This window comes from Arachis hypogaea, chromosome 18 (assembly GCF_003086295.3).
Source record: "Arachis hypogaea cultivar Tifrunner chromosome 18, arahy.Tifrunner.gnm2.J5K5, whole genome shotgun sequence".
In the NCBI taxonomy this organism is placed as follows: Eukaryota; Viridiplantae; Streptophyta; class Magnoliopsida; order Fabales; family Fabaceae; genus Arachis; species Arachis hypogaea.
The window spans coordinates 20989800-21015901 of NC_092053.1; the positions used below are offsets into that span (position 1 = coordinate 20989800).

General features: G+C 36.0%; 1 protein-coding gene and 1 non-coding gene across 2 annotated transcripts; both read right to left on the minus strand.

The window, feature by feature from the left end:
* Positions 1-9966: 9966 nt before the first annotated feature.
* On the minus strand, positions 9967-10074 carry LOC112773372 (small nucleolar RNA R71). Its single transcript, XR_003187925.1, has one exon. It is a non-coding gene; the product is annotated as a small nucleolar RNA R71 (small nucleolar RNA).
* Positions 10075-23912: 13838 nt separating this feature from the next.
* On the minus strand, positions 23913-25645 carry LOC140181555 (uncharacterized). The gene is made up of 2 exons (XM_072225452.1): positions 25266-25645; positions 23913-24857 (listed from the first exon to the last, which is right to left on the minus strand). The coding sequence occupies exons 1-2, from the start codon at positions 25503-25505 to the stop codon at positions 23961-23963; spliced, it is 1137 nt and encodes a 378-aa protein (XP_072081553.1). The 5' UTR covers positions 25506-25645; the 3' UTR covers positions 23913-23960.
* Between the last annotated feature and the right edge of the window lie 457 nt (positions 25646-26102).

The window sequence follows — 26102 nt, forward strand, 5'->3', positions numbered from 1 at the left end:
TGGTGCTTGAGGCTTGTTGATCTTGTTGGAATCAAGCTTTGGGTGTTTGTACTTTTTGGGAAATCGGCCAAGGTATGGTTTCGATTTTCTCTATGTAATATGTAATATTTCTGGACACTTAGGCTAGTGGACCATATGATAGGATTGAAATGATTGTTGATAATTGTTGGATTGATGATGTATGATGATTTTGATGAATGTGATGATTTTGATGAGAGTGTGATGACTGGATATTTGCACAACACAAATTCCTTCGGCAAGTGTATCGAATTGCTAAGTAATAACTCACTGTTGAGTGAGGTCGATCCCACAGGGATTGATGGACTAAGAAACTTTAGTTAGGTGATTTATCTAGTCAAGCAAATATTTGATGATTTTGTATAATTGAATGAACATAATGTAATTGACAACGACAGTAAATATGCTAAATTAAATTGCTGAAGAATAAAGAGCTGAAAGTAAATTGTGAAAGGTAAATGGCGGAAACTTAAATGACAAGAAACTAAAGAGCTGAAACTTAAATGACAAGAAAGTAAAAGCAAGAATGTAAATAGCAATGAAAGATAAAATTGCATGAAATGTAAATGGGTTATAGGTGCTGGGAATCAAAGATAACAAGAGATTCAAAGTAATTGAAAGGAATAGCAACAATGGGTGAGATTCATTAGGGATTGAAGACATTGTAATCCTTCATGAACTAATGGGTCTCACTCCTTCTCAATCATATAAAGTAGATCTATGGCGGATTGTCAATAATTGAGTTCTAATTCCTTGGCAACTCAATTTCTCTTAACACAATCAATTGCTAATTTCTTGATCTAATTGTTCATGAGAAGAGGTTAAGCTCAAGTTTCTAATCCATAAGCCACACAACCCTTAGGACCTCAATTCAAAGAGGTTTTATGTCACATACCAACTAAGAATGTGTTGATCAAAAGAGTTATGAGGGAGAAGTTTCAAACTGAATCCTATTATCCCTTTTCCAAGGCTCACATAGAGATTCAAGTATATCCAAACCCCCTTCCGGTAGTGAATGGATCTATGAAGTACAAAAGCTTTCCCTTAGCCACAACAAGCGGATTAAGAAGAAGAAGAATTGCATTAATTCATTAGAATTACAATAGAGCTCCTCCCCCTAATGATGTGGGGTTTAGTTCATCATCGCTCTGGAAAACTCAGAAAAAATAAAGTACATGAAAAGTAAAACTAAGTACAATGAAGAAAGAAAAGTAGTCAGAGTTTCCCAATTCGGATCTCCAATCCTCTGATCCTCCTCTTTCTAAGTTCAAAACTCTTCCTATATATACTACTCTTCTGATCTTCAAGTTAGTCTTCAAGTATTTAGTGGGCCCTTGGCCTTAACTGAAACAGTGAGGGAAATGTGAAGCCCTTCTCATAGCGTTGGCACTAGCGTTAACAATGTTATCAATGTTGCATTCTGGCGTTAATACTGGCGTTAGTGTGCTAACGCTGCCACCAACGCCAGCGCCTGTTGTGTGTACGCATGTTGACTTGTGTGTTCGCATCCTTGTAAGTTTTGCCTCATGTTGCGTACACACACTATTTCGTGCGTACGCATACTGACCAATTTTCCTCTGGTGCGCACACACACTGCTTCGTGCGTACGCACACTAGCCAAATCTTCTAACCCCAACTCGTGCTTTGATCGAAGACGTTAGTGTGTTAACGTTGGTGGCCTTAGCACACTAATGTTGGGCACAACGTTAGCACTGGTGTTGGTGTGCTAACGTTGCCCATTAACGCTCCCTTCCTTTTTGCCCAACGTTGACACTGGCGTTAGTGGACTAATTTTGCCACTAACTCCAGCTTCTTCTTCTCCCTTGGCCATGTTAACGCTGGTGTTAATGGGCTAACTTTGCCACTAACACTAGCTTCTTCTTCCTTGGCAACGTTGGCACTGGCGTTAGTGGGCTAACTTTGCCACTAACGCCAGCTTCTTCTTGCCTTCCTCTACTTCTTCTTTGCCTGTCATCAATCAAACAAGTGCATCAAAATTTTGCCATAATCACAAGATAATGCATCATTCATTGCATCAAGTAGTTCTTGCATAAATCTCATGAAAATGATTATAATTCACTAATGTTTGATGAATCAAGACATGCATAAGTAACTCATCCAAATGCTTGCTTATTGATGAAGATAATGCATGAAACTAGCCTAAAACATGCTAAAAATGGCTTGTGAAACTAGCCAAGATGCCCTAGCATCAGAGTGTGATGTTGAGTATTGATACTGGGGTTGAATAATGATAATTGTGAGGATTGAATATGAGATAGGATGAATGATGTTTATGATTGGTTAAATTGAGCAAAATTGTTGATATTGATACCTTGATTTGGAAGTTTGTTAAGTTTTGTTGAATTATGGTGGAAAGATTGAGTGAAATAGAGGTTGAGTTGATTGAAGTGTAATAGAATGGTAAAGTGTAGTATGTGATAGTGTTTTGTGATGAAATTGGGTATGTTTTGGTTTGGTTTGGTTTTGGAATTTGGAAACTAGAGAACTTTGATGTTTTTGTGTAAAACTTGATTTTTGGTGAACTTTGGTGGATCATAAATTGATTCTTAGACATTGAAATTGAATGATTTTTATTTCAAATTAAAGATGATTTCAAGAGCTTTAAAATGATATAAAGTTTGAGGAAAATAGAGTTTTGTAGAGGAAGTTATGAGCATTTGAAGTTTGGTATAAAAATCTGATTTCTGCAGCTTTAAGATTTTTCTAAGTTTATTACAGCATGCGTACACGACCATTACACGCAACACGAGTATTCCCTTCAGGTTGGAACACTCGCGTATGCTTGCAGGTGCCGCATACGCAGACACGCAGTTTTTCAACGTGTGCGTATGCACGGCAGGGGTGTGCATACACACAGATCTTGTTTTGTTAAAAAATAGTTTTCTTCATTTTCAATTGGTTCTCTAGCTTTCTAAACTTTTTTAATTACTGTTTAAGATTTCTATCTAGTAATTAGGCCCTAAGACTATTAGAGATGAGTTAGAAAATGAAATTGATGAATTTCTGTTATAATTTTAGAAGACGGTGATTTAGGCTTGGGAAGTTCTGTGGATGGAATGGCTGGAGTGTCTGGGCGGAGTGTTGAGGTGATTATGACTTGAGAAACATGAATGATTATGGCTAATAAGATTAGTATAAGTGGACTTGTGCTATGAGCAGTGATCTTTGAGATTGAGTATATGATTGTGATATGCATTGTTCTCCGTCGTAGAGGCTGTGGTAGTCTCCCGCCTACATTTAGATGTGAGGGCTGTGGCAGTCTCCTGCTCACATGACATGCATTGATTTGGTAAGTTGCTATGTGCCTCGGGCAAGGGTTGTGGCAGTCTCCCGCTTGTCGAGGTAGCGGTAACGGCATAGGGGCTGAGGCAGTCTCCCGCTTACGTTGAAATGTGAGGGTTGAAGCTGAGCTCCCCACTCACATTTTTCTCTGGTTGCAAGGTGGTAGGACACTATCCCACGGAATCATACGGCATCCAGAGGAAGGTGGTAGGGCACTGATGAGCGGATAATTTATACGCTTTTTGACATTGTTTTTAGTATGTTTTTAGTAGGATCTAGTTACTTTTAGGGATGTTTTCATTAGTTTTTATGTTAAATTCACATTTCTGGACTTTACTATGAGTTTGTGTGTTTTTCTGTGATTTCAGGTATTTTCTGGCTGAAATTGAGGGACTTGAGCAAAAATCAGATTCAGAGGTTGAAGAAGGACTGCTGATGCTGTTGGATTCTGACCTCCCTGGACTCAAAGTGGATTTTCTGGAGCTACAGAACTCGAAATGGCGCGCTTCCAATTGCGTTGGAAAGTAGACATCCAGGGCTTTCCAGAAATATATAATAGTCCATACTTTGGCCAAGAATTGACGACGTAAACTGGCGTTCAACGCCAGCCTTCTGCCCAAATCTGGCGTCCAGCGCCAGAAAAGAATCCAAAACCAGAGTTGAACGCCCAAACTGGCACAGAAACTGGCGTTCAACTCCACAAATGGCCTCTGCACGTGCAACACTCAGGCTCAGCCCAAACACACACCAAGTGGGCCCCGGAAGTGGATTTATGCATCAATTACTTACTCATGTAAACCCTAGTAGCTAGTTTATTATAAATAGGACCTTTTACTATTGTATTAGACATCTTTGGATTACCTTATGATCCTTTGATCACGTTTTAGGGGGCTGGCCATCTCGGCCATGTCTGGACCTTCCACTTATGTATTTTCAACGGTAGAGTTTCTACACTCCATAGATTAAGGTGTGGAGCTCTGCTGTTCCTCAAAGATTAATGCAAAGTACTACTGTTTTCTATTCAATTCATCTTATTTCGCTTATAAGATATCCATTCGCACCCAAGAACGTGATGAAGGTGATGATTATGTGTGACGCTCATCACCATCTCCCCTATGAACGCGTGCCTGACAAACACTTCTGTTCTACATGAAATAAGCTAGAATGAATATCTCTTAGATCTCTTAACCGGAATCTTCGTGGCGTAAGCTAGAATGATGGCGGCATTCAAGAGAATCCGGAAAGTCTAAACCTTGTCTGTGGTATTCCGAGTAGGATTCAATGATTGAATGACTGTGACGAGCTTCAAACTCGCGAGTGCTGGGCGTTGGTGACAGACGCAAAAGGAGGGTGAATCCTATTCCAGCATGATCGAGAACCGACAGATGAATGGCCGTGCTGTGACAGAGCATGTGAGCATATCTTTCACTGAGAGGAGGGGATGTAGCCACTGACAACGGTGATGCCCTTGCATAAAGCCAGCCATGGAAAGGAGTAAGATTGATTGGATGAAGATAGCAGGAAAGCAGAGGTTCAGAGGAACGAAAAGCATCTCCATTCGCTTATCTGAAATTCCTACCAATGAATTACATAAGTATCTCTATCCTTATTTTATTATATAATATTCGAAAACACCATTATCACTTTATATCTGCCTGACTGAGATTTACAAGGTGACCATAGCTTGCTTCATACCAACAATCTCCGTGGGATTCGACCCTTACTCACGTAAGGTATTACTTGGACGACCCAGTGCACTTGCTGGTTAGTTGTATCGAAGTTGTGACATATTATGAATGTGTAATCACGATTACGCATACCAAGTTGCTCACGTGCCAGGAATAGTTTGAGCCTGGACATCACAATTTCGTGCACCAGGCACTCATCCCTCGAAATTATTCCTCCTGAGTATACGTAACAGAGAGACTAATCCGGGAGTTGCCGATCGAATTTTGTGTCGGGATTGGCACTATAACTGACAAGTGATATCACGAGCCAAATAGGATAGATATTCATCATATGCATCTTCTACTTATTTGTTTGCTTTGCTTAATTTCGGTTATGCTTAAATGAACCACGTGTTTACTTGCTAATTGTTCTACTTGTTGTACATGTACTTTACTTGTGCTTTAATTGTATGAAATTACTTGTGTTTTCTGTTGGGATTGAGAAGATTCGGTAGGCGGTGGCAATAGGATCGCATGGAGCTTAGGCTGACGAAGGCTGTGGGACAGTGGTGCTATGTTAGTTAGAAATTCCTTAAGTTAGAATACCCTATTTACGGTTTAAGTTAATTATTTGTTTCAAGGTTGAATATTCTGTATCAATGTGAAGTTCTAGGATTGCCTTTGGCATCCCAAAACCTTATATCTTACATCACTGGACACTGTTACCATACTGAGAACCTCTGATTCTCATACCATATATTGTTGTTGTTTTTCAGATGCAAGTCACAACCCACCACGGTGAGTTTACGGATACGGTGACAGAGCGGAGGATGATCTTCCTTATGTTTTATTTCACTTTACTTTTGTTGTAGTATTCTCTCACCTTTTGTATATTTAACGTTTTTGCCTTAGAGGCTTTATTTCTAAAAAACTTTGAGAGATAGGCTGTTGCTGTTTTAAACTTCAAAACTCTGTTGTATTGTCTGTATTTGACTAGCCGGCCTAAACTCCGCAGGCTGTGACTAGTCCTCTTTTTTTATATCATACTTATATATATCTGGTTCACATTAGTTATTACCTTGTGTATCCTGGAGCTATCTATAAGGCTTTATATATATTATGTCTTGTTATGTTCGTACCTACGCGCTTAGTTACCGTGTGTGAACATTTCGTGCTTTGTAATTCCACATATGCGTCTTTGAGCTTTTATTCCTTCATCGGGCTCCTACTATTACTATTTCTTTCTATATATATAGTATGGTATGAGCTTTAGAACTGTCGTGGCATTTTGTTATCCTTTGCTTTACGGCTAGAGGTAAGGCTTAAGGTGATAGGGTGTTACAGAAATATAATAGGCCTGATACAACTCTAATAAAATTGACATGTAAGATAGAAATGCCAATGAAAGATATCGGTGTCCTAAAACTATTACTTTAAAAGGTTTTGTGTCATGTTAGGAAAAGTAGCAATATTTCACTAATATAAGAGCATACAATTAACATAAAATGGTGGAGTATTACCAATATCATACTACAATTTTAAAAATATGCATGACGATCAAGATAGGAACAACCAAAATAAACATGCACGGTAACCAATGGCAAAATAGGCCTTTAACTTATAGCTAATTCAATAGTTAGTTGTGCTAGACTATACAAATATTTTTAATTATTTAATAGTCAAATACACATCATAGTTCTTTTACTGTATAATAAATAACAATTATATTATTTGGTATTGTGCAAATTATCGACAAACTAATTTTATAAAGGTAGAGACCATTGTCAAAACATGTAAAAAGATTTATAAAAGCATACTATGCAAGCATTAAACCCAAAACATAATCCTTCATTTCTCTAACACTTAAGGGAAGCTGTTGTGTGTTGCATGTAAAAAATGAGTGACATATCTCCCAAAAGAATTCCTCTCCCACACCTTAATAATGACATTGTCTGAAAATTTTTTGTCAAGGCAGACCCCAAAACAGTTGGCAAGTGCAGAACTTTGAGCAAGATATGGTGCCTCCGACTCTCAACGCCATTGTTCATCGAGCAAAATTTTTAGGCGAACAAGAATAAGCACAGGAGTATCATTGTTAGAGCTGGGTATCCCCCAAATGACAAGAGATGTCATTGGTTTCTAATGGCCAATTTAGATGATGATGCGCAATCTCAACTCAATATACCCATTAATATCAACCATTTTGGATTATATACACTGATAGGTATAGGATCTCTGTAGCATCTTCAATAAAGAAAAAAGTCTCATACACCAACCTTTAGCGACGTATATTCACTCTTAAGAAAAGAATGTACTAGGTTATAAAATTAGGGAGCAGTCACGGTTTTCTTAGTATCAGATTAGTTCCAAAACCCATAAAAATATATGATTTATATCATTAGAAACTTGAATTCGTTATGAACGTGTGAATATAAAATTTACATGATTCCGAGTCCGTTTGTTATATTAATTATTAAATAGAAAAATAGTCACTAAGAAGGCATCAATCTGCTAAAAGAAAGAGTTAAAAGTATTGAGTGATGATTAAAGTAAAGCCCAAGATGCCATGGGAATCTGTTATTGGCTGCATTTATTTTTGAGAACAGGACAAGATAAGACACTGAGAACAAGACATAAAGAACAGAGACACAAAATTTTGTGTTCTTGTATTCTGTTTGGTGATAAAATAGAATAAATTATGAAAATCTAATTTATTCTTATTTTTTTCATTCAATAAATTTGAGACAAAAAATATAATAATAAAAAAATATAATTATGAAAAATTAACAAGAATAATAAAAGAAAAAATAAAAAATAAGTTGTGTCTCTTGTTAATGTTTTCGTGTCCTTCCTGTCAGGATGGACACAATATACACTAATTCAGTGTCTTTGGATGCATTGTCTCTGTCCATGTCTCCTTTGTTAAACACGATTTTGTGTCTCTGTGTCTTTGTCTTAGTGTCCTATTTCTGTAAACAAACGCAGCCATAGGGACGCTTACTATATATAGCTCAGTGGGAATGGCGATATGTATCGCTCACTTGAGACTATGAGTACGGCCTAGTGAGGACCGCGATACTTAATACTCACTTGAGACTGGAAGAATGATTCCCATGAGAACAACAATACATAACACTCATAGAAGGAATGTTTTCTGAGATAGGGACGGCGATACGTAACGCCTATTTCAGGAATGTTGTCGGGTGCGGATAACCAACCGACACGTGAGCTCATGGCCTGCACTAGGAAAGGCATGCGCCATATTGTTTACACATGTGAATTACTTTTGATTGTTTACTATAGCTTTCTACTTGTCTGTGATTATTTCTATTTATCTGCTATATAATTGTACTCTGTTGCGATTTTCTGTTTAGCGAGAACCTAGAAACCAAGACCCTAGGATCCATTTTTCCCATTTACCCTACTAGAAATCTTAGGTTTTCATCCTCTTTCTTCCCACGTTCACAGATGGGATCAACAGTGATATTCTTTGAGGTTCCTCTTGTCTTGAGCTATGAAAACCCTGAGCAGGGTGGAGTCTTCATGTGGGGCATGCCAAGAACCTGCATCTATGCTTTACGCGATCGTGATTTTAGATTCTCTGTACATAGCCCGTATTTTGATCCAGACATGCCATACGAGTCTTACCTGCATCTATGCTTTTGTAGTATTTTAGAGGGATATGATCTTCCAGTAGATCGGTTCTAGTTTAGGAGACCCGTGTGAGGGTTGGGACTGGTTTTTCATATTTTGTCTATGTATATATTTGATGTAGTTACTCTGTATTTGGCATGTACTTTTCGACTCATGTTATATATATATATATATATATATATATATATATATATATATATATATATATATATTATCTATCCTCATATATCTATCCTGTAATATTACTGCGATTATTATTATGTGGTTGTGTTCTTATCTTATCTTTTTCAAAATTTGATTTCAAAATATTTTCTCTAACTTCCCAACTTCTTATCTTTTCAAATTTGTTTCAACTAACTAACTAACTTTTTGTTTGTTTCTTAACTTTTTCAAAACTACCTAACTAACTCTCTCTCTCTAATTTTCGAAAATATCTTCCCTCTTTTTCAAAAATTTCTTTTTTATTAACTAATTATTTTTATTTTTTATTTAAAAAAAAAATTTCGAAAAAAAAAAAATACTAAACTTTTTCAAAAACTATTTTCAAAAATCACTAACTCTTTTTCAAAAATTGTTTTCGAAAATTCACTTCCCCCTCTCATCTTCTTCTATTTGTTTATTGATATACTAACATCTTTCCTTCAACTCTCCAAAAATCCGAACCCCCTCTCTCTCTGAGTTCAGATTTTCTTCCCTTCTTTTCTTCTACTAACACAAGGATCCCTATACTGTGGTATAAAGGATCCATATTATTATTACTATTTTTTCTGTGCCATCTTCTTTGTCATATGAGCAGGAGCAAGGACAAGAACATTATTGTTAAAGCAGATCCAGAACCTGAAAGGACTCTGAAGAAAAAAATTTAAGAGAAGCTAAAATACAACAATCCAGAGATAACCTTTCAGAAATTTTCGAACAGGAAAAGGAGATGGCAGCCGAAAATAATAATAATACAAGGAAGATGCTTGGTGACTTCACTGCACCTAATTCCAATTTACATGGAAGAAGCATCTCCATTCCTGCCATTGGAGCAAACAACTTTGAGCTGAAACCTCAATTAGTTTCTCTGATGCAGCAGAACTGCAAGTTTCATGGACTTCCATCTGAAGATCCCTTTCAGTTCTTAACTGAATTCTTGCAGATATGTGATACTGTTAAGACTAATGGAGTAGATCCTGAAGTGTACAGGCTCATGCTTTTCCCTTTTGCTGTAAGAGACAGAGCTAGATTATGGTTGGATTCTCAACCCAAAGACAGCCTGAACTCTTGTGATAAGCTGGTCACGGCTTTCTTAGCCAAGTACTTTCCTCCTCAAAAGCTGAGCAAGCTTAGAGTGGATGTTCAAACTTTCAAACAGAAAGAAGGTGAATCCCTCTATGAAGCTTGGGAAAGATACAAACAGTTGACCAAAAAGTGTCCTTCTGACATGCTTTCAGAATGGACCATCCTGGATATATTCTATGATGGTTTATCTGAGCTATCAAAGATGTCACTGGATACCTCTGCAGGTGGATCCATTCACCTGAAGAAAACGCCTGCAGAAGCTCAAGAACTCATTGACATGGTTGCTAATAACCAGTTCATGTACACTTCTGAGGGGAATCCTGTGAGTAATGGGACGCCTATGAAGAAGGGAGTTCTTGAAGTTGATACTCTGAATGCCATATTGGCTCAGAATAAAATATTGACTCAGCAAGTCAATATGATCTCTCAGAGTCTGAATGGAATGCAAGTTGCATCCAACAGTACTCAAGAGGCTTCTTATGCAGAAGAAGCTTATGATCCTGAGAACCCTGCAATAGCAGAGGTAAATTACTTAGGTGAACCTTATGGAAACACCTATAACTCATCATGGAGAAATCATCCAAATTTCTCATGGAAGGATCAAAAGCCTCAACAAGGCTTTAATAATGGTGGAAGAAACAGGTTTAGCAATAGCAAGCCTTTTCCATCATCCACTCAGCAACAGACAGAGAACTCTGAACAAAATGCTTCTAATTTAGCAAACTTAGTCTCTGATCTGTCTAAGGCCACTGTAAGTTTCATGAATGAAACCAGGTCTTCCATTAGAAATTTGGAAGCACAAGTGGGCCAGCTGAGTAAAAGGATCACTGAAATCCCTCCTAGTACTCTCCCAAGCAATACAGAAGAGAATCCAAAAGGAGAGTGCAAGGCCATTGACATAAGCGCCATGGCCGAACCTGTAAGGGAAGGAGAGGACGTGAATTCCAAGGAGGAAGACCTCCTGGGACGTCCAGTGATCAATAAGGAGCTTCCCTCTGAGGAACCAAAGGACTCTGAGGCTCATCTAGAGACCATAGAGATTCCATTAAACCTCCTTATGCCCTTCATGAGCTCTGATGAGTATTCCTCTTCTGAAGAGAATGAGGATGTTACTGAAGAGCAAACTGCCAAGTTTCTTGGTGCAATCATGAAGCTGAATGCCAAATTATTTGGCATTGATACTTGGGAAGTTGAACTTCCCTTGTTCATCAATGAACTAAGTGATCTGGATCAACTGACATTGCCTCAGAAGAGACAGGATCCTGGAAAGTTCATAATATCCTGCACCATAGGCACCATGATCTTTAAGGCTCTGTGTGATCTTGGTTCAGGAATAAACCTCATGCCCCTCTCTGTAATAGAGAAACTGGGAATCTATGGGGTGCAAGCTGCTAAAATCTCATTAGAGATGGCAGACAGCTCTAGAAAACAGGCTTATGGACAAGTAGAAGACGTATTAGTAAAGGTTGAGAGCCTTTACATCCCTGCTGATTTCATAGTCCTGGATACTGGAAAGAAAGAGGATGAATCCATCATCCTAGGAAGACCTTTCCTGGCCACAGCAAGAGCTGTGATTGATGTTGACAGAGGTGAAATATTCCTTCAATGGAATGAGAACTCCCTTGTGTTTAAAACTCAAGGATCTCCCTCTGCAACCATGGAGAGGAAGCAGAAAAAGCTTCTCTCCAAGCAGAGTTAACCAGAGCCCCCACAGTCAAACTCTAAGTTTGGTGTTGGAGAGTCTCAACAAAGCTCTGCACATCTGTGAGGCTCCATGAGAGCCCACTGTCAAGCTATTGACATTAAAGAAGCGCTTGTTGGGAGGCAACCCAATGTTTATCTAACCCTATCATTCTTGTTTTTCATGTTTTCTTAGGTTCATGATCATGTGGAGTCACAAAATAAATATAAAAATTGAAAACGGAATCAAAAATAGCAGAAGAAAAATCACACCCTGGAGGAGCATCTGTCTGGCGTTCAGCGCCAGAACAGAGCATGGTTCTGGCGCTGAACGCCCAAAATAGGCATCTTATGGGCGCTGAACGCCAGAACAGATATGGTTCTGGTGTTCAACGCCAAAAATGGCAGACAAATGGGCGTTGAACGCCCAAAATGGCCACCAACCTGGCGCTGAACGCCCAGAGTTGTGTGCAAAGGCATTTTACATGCCTAATGGGTGCAGGGATATAAATCCTTGACACCTCAGGATCTGTGGACACCACAGGATCATCTCAGGATCTGTGAACCCCACAAGATCCCCACTTTACCTCCTCATAATCCTAGTTTTTATTTCCACATCTTCTTCTTCATCTATTCCTTCTTCTTTTGCTCGAGGGCAAGCAACATTCTAAGTTTGGTGTGGTAAAACAATTATGTAAAGGATCTATAGCTCAGTGGTAGAACATGTGGCTGCAAATCAAGAGATCCCTGAGATACCTCAGGAGATGCACTTCCCTCCACGTAATTATGGGAAGTAACTGAGGATAGAAATACCAAAAATCACTAGGAATCAAGCCACAAAGGCAAGGAAAAGACATAGAAGAGCTCAAGAACATCATTGAAACGCCATCATCACTAAGGTGGATTCATTCCTTGCTCTTATTTCTTCTGTTTTTCGTTTTTATATGTTATGTGCTTATATATGTTTGTGTCTTCATTACATGATCATTAGTAGTTAGTAACTATGTCTTAAAAATATGAATGTCCTATGAATCCATCACCTCTCTTAAATAAAAACTGTTTTAATTTAAAAGAACAAGAAGTACATGAGTTTCGAATTTATCCTTGAACTTAGCTTAATTATATTGATATGGTGACAATGCTTCTTGTTTTCTGAATGTATGATTGAACAGTGCATATGTCTTTTGAAGTTGTTGTTTAAGAATGTTAAATATGTTGGCTCTTGAAAGAATGATGACTAGGAGACATGTTATTTGATAATCTGAAAAATCATAAAAATGATTCTTGAAGCAAGAAAAAGCAGCAAAGAACAAAGCTTGCAGAAAAAAAAATAGGCGAAAAAAAAAATTTAGAAGAAAAAGAAAAAAGCAAGCAGAAAAAGCCAAAAGCTCTTAAAACCAAGAGGCAAGAGCAAAAAGCCAATAACCCTTAAAACCAAAAGGCAAGGGCAAATAAAAAGGATCCCAAGGCTTTGAGCATCAATGGATAGGAGGACCTAAAGGAATAAAATCCTGGTCTAAGCGGCTAAACCAAGCTGTTCCTAACCATGTGCTTGTGGCGTGAAGGTGTCAAGTGAAAACTTGAGACTAAGCGGTTAAAGTCAAGGTCCAAAGCAAAAGAAGAGTGTGCTTAAGAACCCTGGACACCTCTAATTGGGGACTTTAGCAAAGCTGAGTCACAATCTGAAAAGGTTCACCCGATTATGTGTCTGTGGCATTTATGTATCCGGTGGTAATACTGGAAAACAAAGTGCTTAGGGCCACGGCCAAGACTCATAAAATAGCTGTGTTCAAGAATCATCATACTGAACTAGGAGAATCAATAACACTATTCGAAATCTGAAGTTCCTATAGATGCCAATCATTCTGAACCTCAATGGATAAAGTGAGATGCCAAAACTATTCAAGAGGCAAAAAGCTATAAGTCCCGCTCATATGATTGAAGCTATGTTTCATTGATAGTTTGGAATTTATAGTATGTTCTATTCTTTTTATCCTATTTTGATTTTCAGTTGCTTGGGGACAAGCAACAATTTAAGTTTGGTGTTGTGATGAGCGGATAATTTATACGCTTTTTGACATTGTTTTTAGTATGTTTTTAGTAGGATCTAGTTACTTTTAGGGATGTTTTCATTAGTTTTTATGTTAAATTCACATTTCTGGACTTTACTATGAGTTTGTGTGTTTTTCTGTGATTTCAGGTATTTTCTGGCTGAAATTGAGGGACTTGAGCAAAAATCAGATTCAGAGGTTGAAGAAGGACTGCTGATGCTGTTGGATTCTGACCTCCCTGCACTCAAAGTGGATTTTCTGGAGCTACAGAACTCGAAATGGCGCGCTTTAAATTGCGTTGGAAAGTAGACATCCAGGGCTTTCCAGAAATATATAATAGTCCATACTTTGGCCAAGAATTGACGACGTAAACTGGCGTTCAACGCCAGCCTTCTGCCCAAATCTGGCGTCCAGCGCCAGAAAAGGATCCAAAACCAGAGTTGAACGCCCAAACTGGCACAGAAACTGGCGTTCAACTCCACAAATGGCCTCTGCACGTGCAACACTCAGGCTCAGCCCAAACACACACCAAGTGGGCCCCGGAAGTGGATTTATGCATCAATTACTTACTCATGTAAACCCTAGTAGCTAGTTTATTATAAATAGGACCTTTTACTATTGTATTAGACATCTTTGGATTACCTTATGATCCTTTGATCACGTTTTAGGGGGCTGGCCATCTCGGCCATGTCTGGACCTTCCACTTATGTATTTTCAACGGTAGAGTTTCTACACTCCATAGATTAAGGTGTGGAGCTCTGCTGTTCCTCAAAGATTAATGCAAAGTACTACTGTTTTCTATTCAATTCATCTTATTTCGCTTCTAAGATATCCATTCGCACCCAAGAACGTGATGAAGGTGATGATTATGTGTGACGCTCATCACCATCTCCCCTATGAACGCGTGCCTGACAAACACTTCTGTTCTACATGAAATAAGCTAGAATGAATATCTCTTAGATCTCTTAACCGGAATCTTCGTGGCGTAAGCTAGAATGATGGCGGCATTCAAGAGAATCCGGAAAGTCTAAACCTTGTCTGTGGTATTCCGAGTAGGATTCAATGATTGAATGACTGTGACGAGCTTCAAACTCGCGAGTGCTGGGCGTTGGTGACAGACGCAAAAGGAGGGTGAATCCTATTCCAGCATGATCGAGAACCGACAGATGAATGGCCGTGCTGTGACAGAGCATGTGAGCATATCTTTCACTGAGAGGAGGGGATGTAGCCACTGACAACGGTGATGTCCTTGCATAAAGCCAGCCATGGAAAGGAGTAAGATTGATTGGATGAAGATAGCAGGAAAGCAGAGGTTCAGAGGAACGAAAAGCATCTCCATTCGCTTATCTGAAATTCCTACCAATGAATTACATAAGTATCTCTATCCTTATTCTATTATATAATATTCGAAAACACCATTATCACTTTATATCTGCCTGACTGAGATTTACAAGGTGACCATAGCTTGCTTCATACCAACAATCTCCGTGGGATTCGACCCTTACTCACGTAAGGTATTACTTGGACGACCCAGTGCACTTGCTGGTTAGTTGTATCGAAGTTGTGACATATTATGAATGTGTAATCACGATTACGCATACCAAGTTGCTCACGTGCCAGGAATAGTTTGAGCCTGGACATCACAATTTCGTGCACCAGGCACTCATCCCTCGAAATTATTCCTCCTGAGTATACGTAACAGAGAGACTAATCCGGGAGTTGCCGATCGAATTTTGTGTCGGGATTGGCACTATAACTGACAAGTGATATCACGAGCCAAATAGGATAGACATTCATCATATGCATCTTCTACTTATTTGTTTGCTTTGCTTAATTTCGGTTATGCTTAAATGAACCACGTGTTTACTTGCTAATTGTTCTACTTGTTGTACATGTACTTTACTTGTGCTTTAATTGTATGAAATTACTTGTGTTTTCTGTTGGGATTGAGGAGATTCGGTAGGCGGTGGCAATAGGATCGCATGGAGCTTAGGCTGACGAAGGCTGTGGGACAGTGGTGCTATGTTAGTTAGAAATTCCTTAAGTTAGAATACCCTATTTACGGTTTAAGTTAATTATTTGTTTCAAGGTTGAATATTCTGTATCAATGTGAAGTTCTAGGATTGCCTTTGGCATCCCAAAACCTTATATCTTACATCACTGGACACTGTTACCATACTGAGAACCTCTGATTCTCATACCATATATTGTTGTTGTTTTTCAGATGCAAGTCACAACCCACCACGGTGAGTTTACGGATACGGTGACAGAGCGGAGGATGATCTTCCTTATGTTTTATTTCACTTTACTTTTGTTGTAGTATTCTCTCACCTTTTGTATATTTAACGTTTTTGCCTTAGAGGCTTTATTTCTAAAAAACTTTGAGAGATAGGCTGTTGCTGTTTTAAACTTCAAAACTCTGTTGTATTGTCTGTATTTGACTAGCCGGCCTAAACTCCGCAGGCTGTGACTAGTCCTCTTTTTTTATATCATACTTATATATATCTGGTTCACATTAGTTATTACCTTGTGTATCCTGGAGCTATCTATAAGGCTTTATATATATTATGTCTTGTTATGTTCGTACCTACGCGCTTAGTTACCGTGTGTGAACATTTCGTGCTTTGTAATTCCACATATGCGTCTTTGAGCTTTTATTCCTTCATCGGGCTCCTACTATTACTATTTCTTTCTATATATATAGTATGGTATGAGCTTTAGAACTGTCGTGGCATTTTGTTATCCTTTGCTTTACGGCTAGAGGTAAGGCTTAAGGTGATAGGGTGTTACAGAAATATAATAGGCCTGATACAACTCTAATAAAATTGACATGTAAGATAGAAATGCCAATGAAAGATATCGGTGTCCTAAAACTATTACTTTAAAAGGTTTTGTGTCATGTTAGGAAAAGTAGCAATATTTCACTAATATAAGAGCATACAATTAACATAAAATGGTGGAGTATTACCAATATCATACTACAATTTTAAAAATATGCATGACGATCAAGATAGGAACAACCAAAATAAACATGCACGGTAACCAATGGCAAAATAGGCCTTTAACTTATAGCTAATTCAATAGTTAGTTGTGCTAGACTATACAAATATTTTTAATTATTTAATAGTCAAATACACATCATAGTTCTTTTACTGTATAATAAATAACAATTATATTATTTGGTATTGTGCAAATTATCGACAAACTAATTTTATAAAGGTAGAGACCATTGTCAAAACATGTAAAAAGATTTATAAAAGCATACTATGCAAGCATTAAACCCAAAACATAATCCTTCATTTCTCTAACACTTAAGGGAAGCTGTTGTGTGTTGCATGTAAAAAATGAGTGACATATCTCCCAAAAGAATTCCTCTCCCACACCTTAATAATGACATTGTCTGAAAATTTTTTGTCAAGGCAGACCCCAAAACAGTTGGCAAGTGCAGAACTTTGAGCAAGATATGGTGCCTCCGACTCTCAACGCCATTGTTCATCGAGCAAAATTTTTAGGCGAACAAGAATAAGCACAGGAGTATCATTGTTAGAGCTGGGTATCCCCCAAATGACAAGAGATGTCATTGGTTTCTAATGGCCAATTTAGATGATGATGCGCAATCTCAACTCAATATACCCATTAATATCAACCATTTTGGATTATATACACTGATAGGTATAGGATCTCTGTAGCATCTTCAATAAAGAAAAAAGTCTCATACACCAACCTTTAGCGACGTATATTCACTCTTAAGAAAAGAATGTACTAGGTTATAAAATTAGGGAGCAGTCACGGTTTTCTTAGTATCAGATTAGTTCCAAAACCCATAAAAATATATGATTTATATCATTAGAAACTTGAATTCGTTATGAACGTGTGAATATAAAATTTACATGATTCCGAGTCCGTTTGTTATATTAATTATTAAATAGAAAAATAGTCACTAAGAAGGCATCAATCTGCTAAAAGAAAGAGTTAAAAGTATTGAGTGATGATTAAAGTAAAGCCCAAGATGCCATGGGAATCTGTTATTGGCTGCATTTGTTTTTGAGAACAGGACAAGATAAGACACTGAGAACAAGACATAAAGAACAGAGACACAAAATTTTGTGTTCTTGTATTCTGTTTGGTGATAAAATAGAATAAATTATGAAAATCTAATTTATTCTTATTTTTTTCATTCAATAAATTTGAGACGAAAAATATAATAATAAAAAAATATAATTATGAAAAATTAACAAGAATAATAAAAGAAAAAATAAAAAATAAGTTGTGTCTCTTGTTAATGTTTTCGTGTCCTTCCTGTCAGGATGGACACAATATACACTAATTCAGTGTCTTTGGATGCATTGTCTCTGTCCATGTCTCCTTTGTTAAACACGATTTTGTGTCTCTGTGTCTTTGTCTTAGTGTCCTATTTCTGTAAACAAACGCAGCCATAGGGACGCTTACTATATATAGCTCAGTGGGAATGGCGATATGTATCGCTCACTTGAGACTATGAGTACGGCCTAGTGAGGACCGCGATACTTAATACTCACTTGAGACTGGAAGAATGATTCCCATGAGAACAACAATACATAACACTCATAGAAGGAATGTTTTCTGAGATAGGGACGGCGATACGTAACGCCTATTTCAGGAATGTTGTCGGGTGCGGATAACCAACCGACACGTGAGCTCATGGCCTGCACTAGGAAAGGCATGCGCCATATTGTTTACACATGTGAATTACTTTTGATTGTTTACTATAGCTTTCTACTTGTCTGTGATTATTTCTATTTATCTGCTATATAATTGTACTCTGTTGCGATTTTCTGTTTAGCGAGAACCTAGAAACCAAGACCCTAGGATCCATTTTTCCCATTTACCCTACTAGAAATCTTAGGTTTTCATCCTCTTTCTTCCCACGTTCACAGATGGTATCAACAGTGATATTCTTTGAGGTTCCTCTTGTCTTGAGCTATGAAAACCCTGAGCAGGGTGGAGTCTTCATGTGGGGCATGCCAAGAACCTGCATCTATGCTTTACGCGATCGTGATTTTAGATTCTCTGTACATAGCCCGTATTTTGATCCAGACATGCCATACGAGTCTTACCTGCATCTATGCTTTTGTAGTATTTTAGAGGGATATGATTTTCCAGTAGATCGGTTCTAGTTTAGGAGACCCGTGTGAGGGTTGGGACTGGTTTTTCATATTTTGTCTATGTATATATTTGATGTAGTTACTCTGTATTTGGCATGTACTTTTCGACTCATGTTATATATATATATATATATATATATATATATATATATATATATATATATATATATATCCTCATATATCTATCCTGTAATATTACTGCGATTATTATTATGTGGTTGTGTTTTTACCACACCAAAATAGAAACAGTTTTATTTAATCATGCTAATCCGACAAAGTCTTCTAGGAATGTTTGATAAAGAAATTCCGAGTCTAGAGTCAAGTAGACTCGTACGACAAGTAATACCTGAACGATTGATATTGGTCCTGGCGTGTTAAAAGTTTTGTCGTTACAAAACACTTGTACTAAAGGTATCTGAGTGGGTGATTAAAGAGTGGTAGAGACGAATATTCGACACGAATAATCAACAGGCTCTTCCATGTAAAAAAGAGGGAGTGATACCTATAAGGATACTTCGTTAAGTCAAAAAAATCAAATATATATTAGATTTAGGGTTAAGATATCATATCTAACTGATGTAAGGATTTTCGTCGGTTAGGAATTTCACACAAATAATCTCGTCGAAGTATAGTCCAAACAAACAAACAATCCTTAAATCAAAGGTTAGTTTTGGTTGTCACAAGTTCAACCCAATAAAAATAACCGAAAGTATTAGTCTCGGGTTGTTCTCCCTAGAAATTACAATCGAGTGCTCAATTATTGGTTATGAGTTTCACGGGTTGGGTTGAAAAGTGCAAGAAATTAAAAAGGCAAGAATTTAAATGATAATAAAGTAAATCAAACACTAAAGATAACAAATACTAAAGGGAGACATTCATGGCAAGGATTGAGAATCAAGGCTTTCTATCCTAGTCATTAATCATAATACAATAATTAACAAGAGCCAATCCTATTTCGTCATCCCTAACATCGGAAGAAGGTACAATGTTATCTTCACATTGAGAGAAAGTCAAATAAGACTAGTTAATCTCAATCCATAAGTCCTAATCAACTTACTAATTGAATTAGCAAGAGATTAGAGTCAATGGAAATAATATTAACTAACAACTCTAGATCACCAACATAAGTTGGGTATTAATGACTCAAGATTGCCTAATTTCTCTTTCCAAGTCAAGAATGCTCAAAAAGCTACTCTAAAGTCCAACCAAATATTTTGTCAAAAACTTGGAAGGTATAAAAGTGAAGCATCATAAAATTGCAATAATAATAAAATCTACAACTACCCAATGCAAGGAATCAACAATAACAACTAAAGAAAGCAACATTAAACATGAAATACCTCAAATTGCATTAAAGGAAATTGAAATTGACAAGAGTGTTTATAACATAAAATGACATAAAAAAGAAATTAACAAAAGGAACTAAGAGAACAAGGATGTAGAAACAAGAAATTGCAAAGAAAACTAGATGAAAACAAGAACTAGAACCTAAATCTAAGAGAGTTTGACCTAGTTCTACCCTAATTTTAGAGAGAAGAAGGAGCTTCTCTCTCTCTAGAAACTACCTAAAGCATAATTCCTACACTACATAATTGCTCCCCCTTATTCCCTCTTGAATTCTGCATCAAATAGTTTCAGAAATGAGATGGATTTGGGCCTAGAAGGCTCAGAAATCGCCTCCAGCATGTTGCCTTTAATGAGGTCACGTGACCAACGTCACGCGTGCGCTTGGTTGACGCGTGCGCGTCGCCTGGCAAATTGCCTCCTCACGTGTACGCGTGGATAACGCGTGCGCGTGGATTGGAAAATGTCCTCCTCACGCATACGCGTGAATGATGTGTGTGCGTGGCCTTGAATCCTCCAAATGTTCATTTTTTCGTGAGTTCTCCACTTTGCATGCTTTTTTCTTCACTTCTTCCATCCAATCCTTGTCTTATAAACCTGAAATCACTCAACGAACATATCAAGTCATCGAATGGAATTAAAGTGAATTAAATTTAGCAATTTAAATGCCTAAAAAACATGTTTTCACTCTTAAGCACAAATTAGAGAGAATTACAAAAAAAATACTATTTCATTAAATAAATATGAAATAAGTTGATAAAATCCCTTAAATTCAACACAAAATAAATCATAAAATTAGAGTTTATCACTAACAAAGTTGTGGGGCTCCCTCTTATGTGGTGACTAGTGAACAAATAAGTTAATGGGAAAGGGAGCTTCTCTTTAAAGAGGATCAAATATGTTCCCCCTTGGGAGGCTCTTCGACATTGCTGTGAGGACCATGATCCAAATGCTCCGAGATCACTTGTGCGTGGATCAGTCCTTGTGGGGTCAGGTTGTGGGGAGGCTTAGGACCGGTGCGTTGGGCCAATCCATAATAACACTCAAAATATACGCAACAAAAATATCAAATTATTAAATATACTATAAAAAAAAAAAAGAGATTATATGCAGTTTCTCGAGCACATATATTTTAGTGTTAAAAATAAGAGAGTTTGCTAATGTTGATTCAAAAGTTAGAAAAAAATAAAAAAAAATATTGGTCACCTTAAATTTATTTTTATTATTAAAATTTGATATTTTTTGTTAAGTGAAATGACCAAAAAAAATTTTAAAAGATAAATATAGAGATTGATTTTTTTTATGTGTATATTTTTCAAATAGTTATCTGAATATCTTCATAAAATTTCATATCAAATGCACAAGCAAGTAGATAATCAAATACAAAAATTATTTACTATTTATAAAAAAAGTAATTTTTTTTATTATTTTGTTAACATTTAAAGACATTTTGAGAATATTTTATAATTAAAATTTTTTTAAGATATTTCTGTTAATAATTTGATAATTCGAGAGCATTCTTGTAGTTAACTATTTTTATTTTTACAAGTGTAATAATTAGTACCATGTTCGAAGACTATTTTTTATTCAATATTATTATATTCTATTTGTGTCCCTAACGTTTAAATCGTCCTATTTGTATCTCTAACGTTTGTAAAAGTGATTCAATGTTATCCTGCCGTCAATTATACATCATGAGCGCTTTAGTTTGAGTTTTAAAAATCTCTTCTTGAAGTTAGAATACAAATGTTTGGGATAGAATTGATGATCTACTCCGAAAAATAGCTCATCAAATATTGAAACTAATTCCTACAACATTTACATAATTCACTTTTATAGGGATATAATTGAATATAAACATAAATAGTGGGTATAATACTAAAATCTAACACATCCAAGTGAGACCTAATTGAGAATGAATACATCCAAGTGAGAATAATTGAAAAATATAATCTGATTTGTTAGTATAATTGATAGTAGGATAACATTGAATCACTTTTATAAACGTTAAGGATATAAATAGGACGATTTAAACATTAGGGACACAAATAGGACTTATCCCAAACGTTGGGGATAAAAATGATACTTTACTCTTAGAATAAAATAACATATAGGTCAATTAATTTGTTGAACAAAAGAAAAACATTAATAAAATCACAATGGTTATGCTCGTATACTACTCAATAAAAGAGACGTTTTTAGTTTTTTTTTTAGCAATATAAAATGTTAGTTTTTATGATTTTTTTTTTTTTTTAAAACTAGTTTTTATGAACTTTGGTCCTCTATCTTTATGATCTTTTCACGCTCCTTGTAATAGCCCGTAGGAAGTATGTATTAAAATAATTAAAATATTTTTGTCACAAAAGAAAGGAAAAAGAAAAAAAACAGGAAGAAACAACCTTAAAGGGAGGCTGGAAGTCCCTATGAAGGATGGTACAAATATTATTCATGGTTCTAACCATTCAACAATGTTGTTTTGCACTAGCTTCACTTTAACAATCTAATTCCAATCCATAATAATCTCATGAATTCTATTCACTATATATATCATTGTCTACACTAGTGCGAGCAGGGCTTTACTTCTTGGACTGCAACACAAACATTTAGATTATTATTTGTTTTACAAGTCACTTGTCCAAAACCACACTTCTAAACTAAAATAAGCCTTTTCCAATGCGAAAAAAACTCAGTGATGCAAAACAAAAGCATGTGCAAGGATCCATGTACAACTTTTCGTCCGACAGAGAAACTCACGTGCATTTGTCTTCATATAAAGTTAATAATTAAAAATTATTAGATGATTATTTAATCAAATTTATCAAATCATCTAATAATTATTAAGTCACATGCATGTGATCGTCGAGCCTTCACCTTCGTCTAATTTCCACTAGCATCTTGAATAATACACCTAACATAAGAAGATTGATCAACAATAAAAATATTAATATCACGGTTTACCTTAACTAAATGAATTACAGAAGTGGGCAACCAATCATTCAATAAAAAGGAAGATATAATAGTTATATGAAAAGAGTAGACTCAATCTAATTTTTTAGCAGTATTTCGACTAAGAATCATTACCTTTTTGAAAGATCACGGAACAGTTGGATTGAAAATGTCGTTATTGCAGTCTCTTCACACCCGCTAACTATTGACGGATTTGGTTTCCAACGTACAAATTAAAAATCTTTAATTGCTTCATGATTAAAATATGACTTTAATCTAAAATAAACAATAAGCGTATGTATATAGCAAAAGTAAATAAATATCGAAGATCAACTGCAGCACTAAGTGTTTGTTTGGATTAGATTCTTTGAACGAAGAAAGTACTTTTTTAAAAAGAATTTATTAAATTTTAAATATGTTTAAATACATTTTTTTAAACCAACAATAGTTTATTTTTTAATAAAGTAGAAACAAAAGAATTTTCAATCTTTAAATTAAAAAAAAACTTTCTAAATGAAAAATAATTTTTTTAAATAAAATATTAATATTTTTATTTTAAAAACCAATTCAAATTGACTCTAAATATTTAAGAAAAATATTAAGTGACTAATATTTTTTTATATTTGCATTTTCATTTGAGTCAATATTAGTCAACTTTTCATTTCTCTAACTAAAATATTGACCCATAATATTTTCCAAATGCAACAATATCATCTATCCTATATCATTATATTTTTCGTCCTGCACATATAACACTTTGGCATAATGAGAATCATGAGAAAAATCCTAATTAATAATTAGCAAGTAAATTAAAAGAAACATAAGAAAACTACAAAATTTAGAATAAAAGGTTGTCCTCCTCCAATCCGTCAACAACTGATTTTTCCACTGAAAGAATTTCTTCGCATGGAGTTAAAAGTTGAAGACAAATGGGTAGGCATAGAACAAGAAGATGACATAGACAACAAATTAGTATCACTCCTTTGAACAAGCGACCCTTGCTTAAGCATCTTCCTCCTATATTGCATTAACCCAATTAACTGGTTGTAATCTCCACTCTTATTACGCCCATATTGACAATTATTATTTTCTGGCCTTCTTCTTGCAGGACGCACCACATAGAACCAAATTGAAGTGTAAAATATAGCCAAAGTTTTACCCCACATGACCAAGAACAAAAGACTGACCAAAAGCATGTATGTAGCTGTGTAAGCATCATAGGAGCAACATTCCCTCTTATAATTGATGTAAATTTGGCCCTGTTTTGGGGTCCTAGGATGATTTTGTGAGAAGGGTGTTCTAGGTGCATTAATATTTTGTGGCGAAAAGGGGGTCCTATTGGAAACACTTTGTGGCGAGAAGGGTGATTTGGGTGAGGAGGAGTGCGTTGTTGTTGCATGATGAGGGGAAAATATTGAACCAAGACGAGAGGAAAATGAACTTGTTGAGCTTATAGAAGCCGAGGTGGTTAATAGAGGGGAGGAATTGTTGGAAGGATTTGATGGTAATGAGGTGGTTCGGAGATTATGCAAACGCATGTTTTTTATTGTGAGTGTTGGGGTTAAGACTTTGCTGTTATTGTTATCTTGGATGGGGCTAAAGGAGTTCAGGCTGGGGCTGGAGCTGCTGCTAGTGCTAATGCTGCTGCTGCTGCTGCTGTTATCGTTGCTGCTCATGTTGCTCAGGCTGCTCATGCTGCTGCTGCTGCTATTTGATCTTAATTTTCTTTCCTTCCTTTCTTTTCTTTTGTTAGAAAGTGTTCTTACCTGTTAAAACCATCATTATTGGGGACAAAATGTTACATTTTTCTAATAATATAGTTTGAAAAAAAATTATTAAAAAGTATGTAATTGAATGATTGGCTATATTGTAGGAAAATTAAATTCTTAAATGAAATTAAAAAAAAAATCATTAATCAGTGAAATCAATAAAAAAAACTTTAGTTACAAAATTAGATTAATTACATGTTTGTCATGTTTGCTTATTCCGAAATAAATATACAAAAATATTATTTATACATAAATATTTCTATATTTCTTTTATATTTTTTATGTATTTATATATAAATATATATAATTTAATTTTAATATTTATTTTATAACAATTTTGATATACACCTAACATAATTAATATATATTATGGTATGTAGAGAAAAAATAAAAATAAAAACAAACCAATGATGTCTCTTTAATGGCCTTTCTGAGGGCCTGCCACTTGCTCTTTCTCCGGCGAGTCTCTCCTCCGGGAGACAGCAGCATGTCGTCGTCGTCGAGGGTGGCAGTGGGCTTGAAACACGTTAGCAACCTGCTCCTTCTGCTCATACTGCTCGTGTCGCTGCTATTGCTGCTGTTGGTGCTGCTATTGCTATTGCTCCTTTGCATGCCATGATTAATTATGAATTCCATGGAGTCCATCAATATATCTCACAAAACGAATTGAGAAATAGGCCTAATTACTTTGAAGGAAATGGAAGATGAATAAGGAGAAATAGAATAATTCTTATGTTGTTGATGCTAAATAGCCTATGAAGAAAAAGAAAAATAAGAACGTTGTTAATTTGTTATTGTTATAGATAATTATATATATACTGTTGGAGAAAGCGGTTAATTAAACAACTATTAAAGGAGAAAAATAGAGAAGCGTGGTGGCGTTTGAGATTCCGTGGGTTCCGTTAGTTATTACAGTTATTTGATTTGACTTGATTTGCTATCGCTACAACGAAGAAGTGCTTGGCATCTAATAAAATCTTTTAATTAAAGTAATATTAAGTAGTTATTATGGATAAGACTTAGGTTTAATGTCTTTAAATAAATTACGAGATGTAAGTCATGTAACAGAAGAAATAAAATTAAGAGTCAAATTGAATGAAATAAAGTGTAACATTAACAAATTAAAAATAAGTCTATTATTATCATATCAAATCCGTTAACAACGCTTATTTTAACGCCACATCATGTTGAGGTTTAAAAATGAGAAAGCCAGGATAATTGTTGTGGAAGTGACCGCGAGTT

What these genes read in the sequence shown, in the direction of transcription:
- LOC140181555 (XM_072225452.1), bottom strand. Translation starts at nt 25,505, where the DNA reads ATGGACTCCATGGAATTCATAATTAATCATGGCATGCAAAGGAGCAAT. An exon ending in CCATTAAAGAGACATCATTG is followed by an intron (nt 24,858 to 25,265) that starts GTTTGTTTTTAT and finishes TGGTTTTAACAG; the next exon opens with GTAAGAACACTTTCTAACAA.